This window comes from Mus pahari, chromosome 11, assembly GCF_900095145.1.
Source record: "Mus pahari chromosome 11, PAHARI_EIJ_v1.1, whole genome shotgun sequence".
NCBI classification, from domain to species: Eukaryota; Metazoa; Chordata; class Mammalia; order Rodentia; family Muridae; genus Mus; species Mus pahari.
In genome coordinates, this window is record NC_034600.1 from 51345187 (window position 1) to 51359666 (window position 14480).

At 41.6% G+C, this 14480-nt stretch overlaps 1 protein-coding gene across 1 annotated transcript in view; it reads left to right on the forward strand.

The window, feature by feature from the left end:
• The window catches only part of Oxct1 (3-oxoacid CoA-transferase 1), a 121069-nt gene extending 106892 nt beyond the window's left edge, over positions 1-14177 (forward strand). The window contains exons 15-17 of the mRNA XM_021208222.2: positions 3061-3141; positions 6279-6380; positions 12567-14177. Coding sequence (XP_021063881.1) covers positions 3061-3141; positions 6279-6380; positions 12567-12608 — 225 coding nt within the window. The 3' untranslated portion in view covers positions 12609-14177. The remainder of the gene's footprint in view (positions 1-3060; positions 3142-6278; positions 6381-12566) is intronic.
• Positions 14178-14480: the final 303 nt, after the last annotated feature.

The window sequence follows — 14480 nt, forward strand, 5'->3', positions numbered from 1 at the left end:
TCCTTGATCTCTGCTCTGTCTTGGAGATAAATGTGAATGGAATCATCTAGTATATTGCTCTAACTGTACAAATACACCAAGCAAGCACTGGTTTCTAGGTGTGCTAAACCTTATGGTGTGTCTCCAAATATGTACCGTGTTTTCATTAGTTCTGTGGTTCTGAGGAAATTAATTTAGCCCATTCTTTGCTTATTTCTATGTCAGACTTCATGTAGGGACTTAGGAGCTCATAAAGAATTTATTGGTAGGTGCACTGGCTGGTTTTGTGTGTCATCTTCACACAAGCTGGAGTTATCACAGAGAAATGAGCCTCCCTTGAGGAAATGCCTCCATGAGATCCAGCTGTAAGACATTTTCTCAATTAGTAGCCAAGGGTAGGAGGGCTCATTATGGGTGGTGCCATCCATGGACTGGTAGTCCTGGGTTCTATAAGAAAGCAAGCTGAGCAAGCCAGAGGAAGCAAGCCAGTAAGCAGTACCACTCTATGGCCTCTGCATCGGCCTCTGCATCAGCTCCTGCCTCCAGGTTCTTGCCCTGTGTGAGTTCCTGTCCTGACTTCCTTTGGTGATGAACAGCAGTGTGGAAGTATAAGCTGAATGAACCCTTTCTTCCTCAATTTCCTTTTTGGTCAGGATGTTTTATGCAGGAATACAAACCCTGACTTAGACAGTAGGTTACATGAATTTTAATTATAGGTTGTTTAAACAACAGCAGTTAACAGTTCCTTCAAAGTGTTGGATGCTGCTTTTAATTTAAATCTAATAATACTGTAAAGTGAGACAGGCAAGAAAAGTATGAACACACTGGTCTCGCACAGATAGTATAAGAAAGACCAGGTTTTGTATAAAAGTTCCTTGTTGAGGCATCTACACCATTCCTACCTATGCTATATTATTTATGCAGAAAGTGGTTTATAAAAGGTCTGTGTCGGTAGGGCCCCATTACTGTTGTCCCGGTGACATTCATCATTCCTCCTAAAACGGGTTTGCTTGTTCATTAAAATCCACGTGGCTGCCCTCACACCCAATGCACCTCTTTTTCAAATAATGAGAGCCGAGTGAGAGCTTCCTGTGGGAAGTGTTTCTCGGAGGCCGACAGACTGTTCACTCCATTACAAGTCAGACTTGGAATGCACTGTGGCACGTCTTATTTGAGGTATATTAAATGTAAGAGAACCTGACAGCTATAGAAGCTCAATGTTTGTCATTAATTTCTGCTGTTAAATTTAGCTTCCGTGACATACAGAATTTGAAATCTCACAAGGAGGCTGACAGTAGACGAAAAGAGGAGAGGAGATTTTTCATTCTATATCTGCAACTTTCCTTATAGATCTAGAAACAGCTTGCTTTTTGAAGGTGTAATATCTAGCCACTTGACATGTTGTCAACACTAGTTTGGGCTAAGTTAAGGTAATAGTTTGTCTTTTTAAAAAAAAACAACCCATTCAAGACTTATAATAGTCTTCCATTTTTATTTCTATTCCCATTCATTCATTCATATATCTGTCTATGCATCCATTCAGAAATTTTAGAATGCCTTTTATGCCTTGCACTGACTTGCACATACCATAGTCTTCTTAACTATAAGTACATTGCATAGTTGACAAGTTACTGTAAGGAGCAAAATCATAATTAGGTCGAGTTATCTGAAATGCATTGCCTCTGACCGTGTATATGGTTTGACGCCAGTCGGGGAAAAGATCTAAACTAATTCATAGGTGGATGCTTAAGCAGGCAAAACAGCCAAACGATGGTGGTGACATCTGTTGTATTTGGTATGTTTAGATTCACAAGAATGCAGAAGCATTTGACTGTGTTTAAGACAAGACCCGTAGTGCACTAGGCCAGCCTACAGCCTCAAAGGCAATGTTCATTTACGATCTTAGTGCTCTGAAGTTAAACAGGAGTTTAATCATAACTGGAAGAGGTCAGAGCTGATGTTGCTTGGTTTACCGCTGGGCTCCACAGAAGCATATGAGAAGCCACTTCTATGCTGGGGTCAGGATGGAGCTCGGGAAGGGGGCTAATGGATAAAACCTGGCTTCTGCTCATAATTCCTCTTTGGTTTTCTGTTGGAAGAAAAGGCACTGTGGCTGAAAGAAACTTGGAAAAGAAAAAGTTCATTTGCCAGGTCATGTGTTTTATTAATGAGCAAACTGAAGCCCAAACAATCTCAAGGGAAAAACAAAACAAAACAAAACAAACAAAAATAAAAAAACAACCAATAGCCCGAGAAAAAGCGAGCACAACCTGTGGGGTCACTTGACTCTGCAGTGGTCTGCTTTGCGTGGCCACTAGGTAAGAATAAAATCAATTCCAATGTTTGAAGTTGAAATTAACAACAAATCATGACAGCCCTCCCTGGAGGGACTGAAAAGCATCATGGGGACTTTGGGGCTACAAGTGGGACCTGTAAGAAAATTAGGTGTTCATATATCACAAGTGAATAATCTCTAAATTTGACATCAAGGAATAAATAGCATGCTAAATAAAATGCTTTAAATGTAGGAGAAAAATACATAAAAATACAGAATTGACGTGTTTTCCAGTTGGCAAAGGAAGCAAGGCCTTGCTGTTTTCTGTGCATCTGTTGTTATTATTATATATTTTTTAATGAATAGAATTAATCCTGTTTTAGAAGAGGAAGGTTGGGTCACTTGCTTGTTTTTTGTGTCCTTCCTACTCTTGGCAAACAATGACAGATTTTTTTTTTTTTTTTTAAGAGGACCATTCTTTGGAGGAGAATAATGAAGGGATATTGTACTTGGAACTGCACATCATGTGATTTGGGAATTGAGGCTTGAGGGTACATACAGGTGGAACTGTGTTTTCCTGGTAAACCTGTAAGTGTCTGGTAATTTCTAGGAGTCCTCCTCAAGTTATTCCAGGAGTGATAGCTACCTAAAGAGGGAGGAGGGCTTGACAAAAGTTTTGGAAACAGCCACTTTTTAAAAGTTGATGTCTCCAATATCTCCTGGATTTCCTACAGTCACACCAGTTCTAATCAGAAATTACTCCCAAAATAATGTTGTTAATGTTTTCTTATTGTCATTTCAAACAGGGAAATGCTCATAAAATCATGGAGAAATGTACATTACCACTGACGGGCAAACAGTGTGTCAACCGCATCATTACAGAAAAGGTAAAGTCCGCTCGCACATCGACCTCTTGCCTCTGCACACATCAACCATTGTCCCTTTTGTTTTTATTTGGAGACACATTTGAGACTTTGTAAAATCACCATCTGAAGTTATATATCACACCAGTAGCCATGAGATTACATTAGTCTGTGGATGCAGGGAATGGGAAAATTACTGTTTCTGACTGTAGAGTTGCTCATACGCAGTTCTCTGGAATTACACACACACCGGAACTCTAATCCCGGGTAGCTTTCGAAGTGTGCATTAATCAGAAAAGGCGTATGTTCATCCTTACGTTTGCATTCTTAAGGAGTCAAGATGGGTGATGGATGTAAAGCAGAGTGCGCTTGTCTTTCCTCATTTTCTTTCGTGTCTGCCAAAACAACAAGAATAAAAAGGTTGGGTTTTTATTTTAGGAAATGCACCCACAGTTGAATTTAAGTCACTTGGGTTGTAGCATGGACCCACAATGGGTTAAGACATACATCTTCGGCATGGTTTCTGGCCTTATTTCTTTTTAATTTTTTTATTGGATATTTTATTTATTTATATTTCAAATGTTATCCCCCTTTCCAGGTCTCCCCTCTAGAAACTCCCTACCCCATTCCCCCTTCCACGGCCTCTATGAGGATGCTCTCCCATGAACTCACCCACTTCTGCCTTCCCTGCCCACCCCTTCCCCTACATTGGGGCATTGTGCCATCAAAGGACCAAGGACCTCACCTCGCATTGATGCCAGATAAGGCTATCCTCTGCTACATATGCAGCTGGAGCCATGGGTCTTCTTTGGTTGGTGGTTTAGTCCCTGAGAACTCTGGAGGGTCTCGCTGGCTGATATTGTTGTTCTTCCTATGGGGTTGCAAACCCTTTCAGCTCCTCCAGTCCTTGCCCTAACTCCTCTGTTGGGGTTCCTGTGCTCAGTCCAGTGGTTGACTGTAAGCATCCGCATCTGTGGTCAGATTCTGGCAGAGCCCTCACTTGTTTACCTCCCTGAGTCTATCAGGGCAGGTGCTCTGTAGAGGATGCTGGATGAGAGAGTGAGGATGCATAAGATGCATGATTCTATAATCTGCTCCAAGGAGAATTCCATAAAGTTGCCCTTTGAAAGCAATTGTAATTGTTTCCTGTCACATGGATCAGGTTATAATAGATAGCTTTCCTATCAGCACCTGGCTGAAATTAATCCTCCAATCCATAATGTAGCCGTTATGATAGTAATAAAGTAATTAACTTACCTGTAAGACACGGTAGTTTCAGTATCATTTTTGATTAGCAGTTAACAATTTAGCCTTTAGGTTTTTACTCTCTGTTTGTATCAAAGTTTTGTTTTCTCCTTAGACTACTAAATGAAACTCTTTCTAAATATTTCAAGTTTCCATCTTTCCAAAAATCTATATATGGTTGACCTTTTGTATAATCTGAGAGTCAATTAGAGCCTGGTTATAATGTTAATAAAAGGGCTGTTGGTTTGTTTTTTTAAAATCATTTAGCCATTTTGCAGTCTTACCTCCCTGATTCCTGAAGCTCCATATTAATGATACCACAATTATCTTTTTCTGAAATCATGTCTGTATCTCTTCTTAATAACATAATCCAGGGGAGGTTGTCTTTTTTTTTCCTTCTATTTTTATAAATTTATAGTTGTTTATAATACATGAAAAAGCAGCAAATAGTTTGAATGGTGCTCTAGACAGACTTTCTACAAAAATACCCATTTAAAAAGTTTTGTGCCAGAATAAAGGCAACTAATTGAATCTATAGACAGTCCCAAAATTAGCATTTTCCCACTCATGGAACACACATTTCTGCTGGAAGAAAAAAGATGAAGGTTTTGTATCCTGTGATACTTCTTCTGGAAGTAAAAGACTGGTGACAGCTGATTGGCTTAGTCAGTCTGCTAAGTAATAACAGCATCCTGTCCCAGGTATGGTCCAGAGAATGTGTTATCATCCTATGTGGTTCCTATGCCACAGGCTCCTGAACCACAGCCCCAGGGAGGGGTTCCAGTGCTCTCTGACTACAGGCTCCCCAGGTTGCTTAGCTGTTGTGCAACAGAGCTATCTGATAGGCCAGCTCAAAAGCCAGTGCTCTTTCCTCTGTATGGTTGTATGGTGCCTTCTCACTAATGGTGTACTTAAACATGACAGTTTAGGGTTTGACGTCAAAGGTAGTTGAAAATAAAGATTGAAAGGTACAAAAAAAAAAAAAAAAAAAGGTAAATTTAAGTTATATCCACTGTAGAAAACCTGAGAAATATAACCTTTCAGTCCGAGAAAGGAGACCCCCCACCCATGAGAGCTTCACAGAGACCTGTAGACCAGCGTTTGAAGCCCCCATAGAAGCCGTTGGGTCTCACCTACAGCTTATCAACAGATAGCTTTCCCTGAGACAAGAGACCCCATGTTCCAGAACTCATCCCAGCAAATCCCTGAGAAGACTTCTGAGGGATAAAGCTATGCTGGATGCTCTGTAGACTTCTGCTGAAGTCAAGCACTCCTATGGCAGAATCATCAGAAGTTGTTGCTGTGGCCATGATGCTGGGTGGGTTGTTCAGGCTGGGGTAGGCATTCCTGTCTGCCTTAGATACCAGCCCTGCCATTTGATTAGCTCACCAAAAGTGTGGGTGTGGATTCCCATGCCCTCCTCTTGGGACCCACCTGTTTTCATGGGAATTTCAAAGTCAGAGAGCTTTACCAGGGAACACTTGAAGAGCTACTCAGGTGAGTCGGCTGGGCTCTCATTTCATAAGTACACTTGGGCACTACAGTGTCTTCTGTTGTTTCCTACAGTCGTTTACCCAGCATCCCTCTCCTCCCTCTTCCCAACTATCCCCGTGCCTCACTCCCACTTTCTTCATTCCTGTCCCTCTTCAGATCATTTCACCCAATGACTTCACAAATGCAAGACAGCTTTAAACAATGGAGTACAGTGCTTGAAGATGCCAATTGTCACCAAGAATAATGACTGATGAGCACTTGATATTATTTATAATAGTTATAGTGGACATTTTTTTTTCATTCCTGGTTTTCTGTCTCTGGCCCTGGATCTTATCTCTAGGAACTCAGAGAACTAGCTCTTCCATGTGATATATTTTTTTTTCATGATGGAAATGGTTGTCATTTTCTTGACTTTCCTACAGGGTGTGTTTGACGTGGACAAGAAAAACGGGTTGACACTGATCGAGCTCTGGAAAGGCCTGACTGTTGATGACATCAAGAAAAGCACAGGCTGTGACTTTGCAGTAAGTGTTTCTGTGAACAGAGCCAGCCGGCCCCGGGACCACAGGCTGGGTGGACAAATGGTTGTAGGGCATCAGCCACTCATTTCTGTGCCTTTAAGGAGCTGATGTGAGCAGGAGGAGAAGAGGAAGCTGTGTGTGACTCAGGCCAGGGCTGTCAGTAATGTGACAGGAACATGAGGACATATCAAGGAGCAAGAGGTGACAGAGGACAAGCTCCCGCTCATCTGCTTCATGTGAAGTCCTGGAAGGTCTCTATTCTTTGTCAGATATTAGCCACGTGTGGAGAAGGGACACTTCCTTATTCTTACACTTATCTGACAGTTACTCTCTCCTTGACTCACTTCTGTGGTTTTCGTTCCATGCATTAGAGATACTGGAATGTGACAAGAACAAACTAGTTGTATCCTTCCTGCAGGTAAATAATAGTGCACAGAAAACTCAGACTTGGAAATCCAGTGAACATACAGGGAGAGTTTCTACTAAAATTTCCATAATCACACTTATTTATGTCTGCTTTAAAAATATATTTATTTATTGTGTGTGTGTGTGTGCGTGTGTGTGTGTGTAAAAGTGTTTATTATAATTCACTAGTCACCTTCTGTTAGAGTTGACAGATAGATGCAATTAACCTAATGTTAACCAAAGGACTATATATAGTCCTTTAGTCTGAAATAGTGAAAGACAGAACCCATTTACTAATTACAATGAAACACACCAAGAAGAAATTAGAGAAACTCATTTAACAAAAAGTGTTTGATGTGCAGTCCAAAGATTTTATACTTAACTTCCTGAGCACGCAGGTTTGGCCTGTACCTATAAAGGCATAACGAATTTCTCTGAAACAACCTTGTTGTATAATTCATTATGTACATAGTAACCACTTCTTGGTACTGTTCCAAGGCCTTTTGTTTATTAACCTTTTCTGAATTTCCCTTTGGAAAAAAAAGGCAGTCTCCCAGTAATATCTTGTTTGAAAAGTGCATTTTTAATTAGCTTTCTCATAATCTCAGGTGGAAGAAAGGGAATTTATTTATACTTGAACTATTTAGCATTTCTTACTCCAATGAAACAAGCAAACAGTTCTTAATCAGGTCTTTTGTTTTGTTTTGTTTTTCCAGTGTAGACTAGGAAACCTTTGACAGGTAACACCTTCAGAGATCTGCAGAAATTTCAGTTTCTGCTGCAAAAGAATATACAGCATAAGACCCTTATTATCTAGCTATTTGTTATTCATGTGGATAATTCAGAAAATCTTGCTGCTTTTGTTATGCCCACATGGGGGAGGAGGGGCTATTTTTCATATCTGCATAGATCTGAAAATGTCGGTTCTTCTGATATTCCAGTACTGTCCCCTCTGTTTATCATTATTAAGCTGATATGAAAATTAGTTTATTTAAGAGGTATACTTTGATGTTTTAATATGTATATGCATTGTATTCACGTTAAGCTAAACATCCCTGTGTACTAAAGCATCTGTGATAGAAATGTTTAAAATCCTCTCCACCAGTGCTAGGGTATATAACACATCGCTGTTATAAACATAGGCCGTCATCACAATAACTCGGTGCTCACTGATTGGTCGGCTCATCCCCCTCTCCTTTCTGCTCCCAGCCTTGGGGAGCCAGGATTACGCTTGCCCTTTCTATGACGTCATACGCTTTCTTCTCTCCGTGCAAGTGAGATCATGCAGCGCTCATTTTAATGAGCCTGCTCGCATATTTCATCTAAAGCAGTGATTTCCACTTTCCTGTGTGTTGCCACAAAAATCCAAGAATTTTTTTTTTTAATTAGTAGATAGTATTCCATTGTGCATGAACACCGTTTTCCGTATCCATTAGGTGGTGGGTACTCAGGTTCTTTCTCTTTCTTAGTTCCTATGAGTTGGGAACGCGGTTGCGTTGTTGGTGTGACGATCTGATCTCCTTAAAGCCATTCTGTTCCTACCAAGTGTCCCCCGTTAGACCCTTGCCAACACTTCTTCCTTTGTGCTTTTACACTTGGTCTCGGCAGAGAGCACAAGAGCCGTTAGCTTTGTCACTCGGACAGTAGCTAACTTAACTAGATCGGGCCGGGATTTCATTGTGGCTTTGATTTCCATTTCTTTAATGATGAAGGATGTTGTGAATTTTCATAAACCCTTTGGTCTTTTATGTCTCCCTTACATGTCTTTACTTAGATATACTCTCCACTTCTTGTTTGTTTATTTGCTTATTTGTTTGCAGACAGGCTTTCTCTGTGTAGCCCTGGCTGTCCTGAAACGTGCTCTGTAGACCAGGCTGGCCTCGAACTCATCAATCCACCTGCCTCTGCTTCCTGAGTGCTAGGATTAAAGAAGTGGTGCCGTGCCCAGCCTTGTTGCCCACTTTTAATTCGATTATTTGAGGGATACTTTTGCTGTTGAGTTGTTTGAATTCCATAGATACATTCTGGATATTAACTCTTGTGTCATATATGTATTTTTTGCTACCGGCTCAGAACATCCTGCATGCGCCTTGCCCCTGCACACTGGTTTTTTTTCGTTCTCTACTATGGCTTGTTCCATCTGCTCTGGAGAAGCAGTTTGGTTGATGCAATCTCATTTGCTTACTTTTGCTTTTTTCTCCATTGATTTTGGTGACTTGCCTGCCTCCCTCCCTCCCTCCCCCCCTCCCTCCCTCCCTCTCTCTGTTCCTCCCTTCCTTCCTTCTTGACAAGATTTCTCCATGTAGCAGCCCTGGCTGTCCTGAAACTCTGTAGACCAGGCTGGCCTCAAACTCAGAGATGTGCCTACCTCTACCTCCTGGGTGCTAGGATTAAAGGCGTGTGCCAACTTGGTGTCTTTTCTTAGGAAAAAAAATATTAATAATTCCCTGCCAATTTTAAAGTCCTGAAGTGTTTGTCCTATTTTCTTCTGGTAGTTTCATGGTTTGAGAGTCTTGTATTTATGGCTTTAATCCAAGTTGAATGTAGTTTGTAGTTGGTGAGCAGCAGACAGGGGTGCAGGGAGGCGAGGCCAGGGTTTGATGGTGTCATTTTGATTTTGCATATGGGTATCCAGGTCTCCCTGGACAAGTGCAGAGGAGAAGCCTGGCCTCCCCTTATGTTTCAGTGCTTTCAATATTGTTAGTGCCTTTGTCAAACCGTGTCACTTTCGATGACTGGAGTTAGTTTTAGAGCCTTTGTTCTTCTTCCACTGGGCTATGTCTGTTTTCATAAGAACATCATGCTCTTTCAGTAGCAGTAGATTTAAATTTTTAGTACAGCAGATTTTGCAGTATATTTTAAATTCCAACAGTGTGATGTTTTCCTACTGTGTCCTGATGATTCAAAACAGCCTTGAGTATTCAAGGTTGGTTTTTTTTTTTTTTTTTGTGGTTCCATTTAAATTATAATGTTATTTCTTCTCTTCTGATTCTATAAAGAAAGTGACTGGTATTTTGAATAAGGACTTGGGACCTAGAGGGATGGCTCAGTGCTTCAGAATACTTGCAGCTCTTGAAAATGACCTGACTTTAATCTTAGCACCCTCATAAATGGTGGCCCACAGCTGTCCAGTCCCAGGGTATCTATCACTCCCTTCTGGCCACAACAAGCATGAGGCACATATATGGTGCATGTGCAAAACACTCATACATATTTTTTTAAAGAACTGCACTGGATCTGTAGATCACATTTTCACCCCTTTTGTTCTTCAAGGCCATGGATAGGAGATAGTCTTCCATTTCTCTGTATCATCTTCAGGTTCTTTAGGGCATTGTAGTGTTCATCTCTGCCTGGATAATTGGGTCTCCTCCACCTCTCCCTTATTGCGAATATTGGTGTTATGGATACTGGTATACAGTATTTCTTTGAGATCCTGTTCTGAAAATTTCTGGACATGTCCCCAGAAGTAAGTTTGTGAGGCACTTCCACACTGTTTTCCACAATGATTGACCCACTTCATGCTCTCACTGCCAGTTTTTAGGACTTTTGTTTGCGTTTCTCTTACAAGCGACTTAGAGAATCATTTCTATATTGGCCATTAAAGGATCTTCTTTGAAGAATTATCTGTTCAACTGACTACTTTTTAAATCAAGTTATTGTTTTTTGTTGTTCTGTAGATCATCCTTATATATCCTGGGCATTACTCCCCCTTTTTTATACATGACTTGGTTGTGTGTCTGTCTCTGTGTATGTGTGTGTGTGTGGCTTATTTTTGTGCAACTGTGACCCAATATTTAACTAAGGAATCCTGTTTGCATTTCTCCCCTTGTGCTCATATTTTGAAAGAAGATTCTTCCTAGATTTATCAAATGATTAATTTTTTTTAAAGATTTATTTATTTATTATATGTAAGTACATTGTAGCTGTCTTCAGACACACCAGAAGAGGGCGTCAGCTCTCATTACGGATGGTTGTGAGCCACCATGTGGTTGTTGGGATTTGAACTCAGGACCTTTGGAAGAACAGTCAGTGTTCTTAACCGCTGAGCCATCTCTCCAGCCCCAAATGATTAATTTTTAAAGGACCAAATGATATATATTCATATACTAAAGCTTTGACAAGCAGATGAGAATCTCAGATTCTATTTAAAGAATATTTTTTATTTATTCTTTGACAACATTATTCGTCGCCAATGTACCTTCATCATAATCTACCTTTATCCCCATAGCGCAGACTTCCTTAACAAGTCTCCCTGCTATGGTCATAACCTTTTCTCTTTTTTCCTTTTTTTAATTTATTTAGTTAAGTAGTTATTCACTTCACATCATAGCCCCTCCCCCACCAGTACCACTCTCACAGTTCTCCTTCCCCCATTACCCACTCCTCTTCTCCTCAGAGATGGGCAAGCCCCTCATGGTTACCAACCTGCCTGAACACATCCTTTCCCACTGAGGCCAGACAGGGCAGCCCAGCTAGGGGAAGGGGATACAAAGGGGATAAAGGCCTTACTTTACATCTGCTACATATATGTAGGGGCTGATGTCCAGCCCATGCATGCTCTTTGGTTGGTGGTTCAATCTCTGTGAGTTCCCATGGGCCCAGGTTAGTTGCCTCTGTAGGTCTTCTTGTGGTGTACTTGACCCTTTCAGCTCCCTCAACTCTATCTCCCTCTCTTTCACAAGACTCCCCGAGCTCTACCTGGTGTTTGGCTGTGGGTCTCTACATCTTCTTCCATCAGCTGCTGGGCAAAACTTCGCAGAGGACAGTTTGCTAGGCTTCTGTCTACAAGCATAGCAAAATATCATGAACAGTGTCAGGGGTTGGCTCTGTCCCGTGGGATGGGTCTCAAGTTGGGCCAATCATTCGTTGACCATCCCCTCAGTCTCTGTTCCATCTTTATCCTTGCACATCTTGTAGTCAGGACAGATTTTGGATTGAAGGTTTTGTGGGTGGGTTGGTATCTCCCTCCCTCCACTGAGAGACCCACCGGGCTACAGGAGGTGACCACTTCTGTCACCATATGCATATCCTCCACTGCTAGGAGTTTCAGATAGGGTCGCCCCCATAGACTCTGGGGAGCCTATCCCTTCCTAGGTTTCCAGTCCCAGAGATGCCCCCCCCAACTCCCCTAACCAATTTCTCTTTCTCTTTCCTAGACCTCACTTTACTCTCCCCATACCCGATCCCCACCCCTGTTCCTTTCCCCACCCCCTCGTGTATAACCTACTGATTCTAATTATTGCTGCCCTGCTCCCACATGGGTGGGGGTCATCCACCAGAGCCTGGGCTACTCACCGAGGGTCACACTCCCAAAGAGAAACGCCTCCTTCCCCCCTAGCAGCCATCAATTACCAGTAGTTCTTTTCAGCTAGATGTGAAGTTTCATGAGTCCCTCTCGTAACCATGAAGAAATGTTGACTGGCTTAACCTACACTGATCCTTTCAATTTGTCTATCCTTGTATTAGTCATTGTGTGCTGGGAGGGCCAAACTGGGGAGTGGGGAGTGATTTTTCTACTGTTTCAAGTCTATGATCTCTGTCTTTTGCAGTGTATATTAAGTTAAATTGATTATTTACTTATTTCTTTCCTGGTGCACCATTAGGTTATCTGAAATAGGATTCCTTTACGCTGTATCTGTGGATTACTTTTGAAATTTAACATATCCTTTAGTTTTTATTTCTTAATTTAAAATGAAAATTATTAAAAAATAAATTGAAGCAGTACTTGAACATTCTTTAGTAGAGTAAACTTTGATTATTGGTTTTCCCTCTTTCTCCCACCAGGTTTCACCAAACCTCATGCCAATGCAGCAGATTTCAACCTGAAGCATCCACTGGACATTTGTCCCAGGCTGCCAAGATTGCATTTTCAACACATAGGATTTAAACGGAAGGATATCAGTAATCAACAGAAGTTTCGGCTAGTTTACTTCTAGTATTTCTGGATTTGTGCAGCCATAGACGTTGTTCTCTCCAGCGTGATATATCATTTCCATGAAAGGAAAAAAAAAAAAAAAGGAAAACATTTCATTGTGGTCTTGCTTCATGAGTGCTAAGAAGGTTGTCTTTATCATTGTTGCTCACAGTGGATATATGCTCATCTTTTATGCTATATATATTAAACCTTGACTTAGCCCTGAAGGTGAATTTTCATGTGCATTGGTGATTAGGTAGAATAATTTTCTAATGACTATGTATCTTTTACCTTCCTCTTTTTTTGAGAGATGCCAGTTGTGTTTGCTTTCTTAGAACGTCCACCTTCCCTCCACACTTCTTATAGCTAAGTAGATACTCAAAAAGGCCAACAGTAATGTCGCTGTGAAAAGTAGAAGAAAGGACAAGGCATATGCTCTGCCGGTGCTGACATCCCACCAGATGTTGCCTTTAAAGACAACCAACCGTCTACCTGTGGTGTGCTACACCTTTGTATTCTGAAGACTGTGTTTTTGGCATTGAGCCCCAATGTTTGCTTATACAACATCTCTTGAGCAAAAAAGAACCATGGGCAATTGATCAATCATGAGCCCTGAATTATAGTGACAGCAGTATTTAACGAGATGCTAGTCCAAGATATCTCCCTTTTAGGCCCTCCATTCTGCTCAGCAAAGAGTGTAAACACTGAATTACTTTTTCTACACTACAGCGGTATTCTTCATAGGCTAGTTCTCTTCACAAAGGGCTACTGCTTTAGCCTTATCTGTGCCGGGGAAATGATGGAAAAGCTCAGATGTGAGTGGCTAGCAGACTTTCCGAGGCAGAGTAAACGCAGTGGGTTGCATTCATCAGGGAGGCTTCCTTAGAAGTAGCCACAATACAGTTGCCAGGGCGGGGCATCACTCCAGATGCTCCCTTGCCTGGTATCAGATGTCTGAAAACTTAGGTACCCTGAAGCCGACTGGACACAGCTAATGTCAGCACAGTGAAACGTAACGTCCTTCTGGCACTAATGATAGGAATTTATGCACGTCTTAGGTGATGGTTGTCACTGGTAATCACTCATCAAGCATAACCACAGCTGACTTGCACACAGTGTAAAGGGGAGATAGGCTTTTCCTCCATAGTCCACTCTCTATGTAGTCATCCTTAGTGGATGGCCACATGGCTGAAAGCATCCTCTGCCAGGGTTGGTAAGAAGACCCCATCTTAGATGGGACAAGGCCCAGAAGAGTACGTATGTCAATGTTAGAGTACACATTTGAGAAATTGTCTTCTTGTAGATATTGATATGTCTTCAGATGCACTTGCTCATCATTCCAGTCTGTTACTTTAAGGCAAGAGGCTTCTAAGAATGTCTTGAACTTCAAAGCCTGAGTAGACAACTTTCAAAGAGTGCCATGATATTTTTAAGAAAAAAACGTGTTAAGTGATACAATAAAAATTGCAGGTTGACAGAGATGAATGTGTTTGTCCTCTTTTCGCACTTGGGAATGGTGCGTGGGAAACACCTCAAAGGTTGATTCTAACAACCGTTGGTCATTAGGTCAGCAGGCTTCTACTTCTAACCGCGTTGTTACCTTCTCTCTTTTTTTGAGGGGGGGAGGGGGGAGGAGGGGAGTGTGGAGACAGGGTCTCTCTGAGTAGTCCTAGCTGTTGTGGAACCCATTCTACAGGCAGGCTGACCTTGAACTCACAGAGGTCCACTTGCTTCTGCTTCTTGAGTGCTGGCATAATAGGCATGTACCACCATGCCTGGCATTA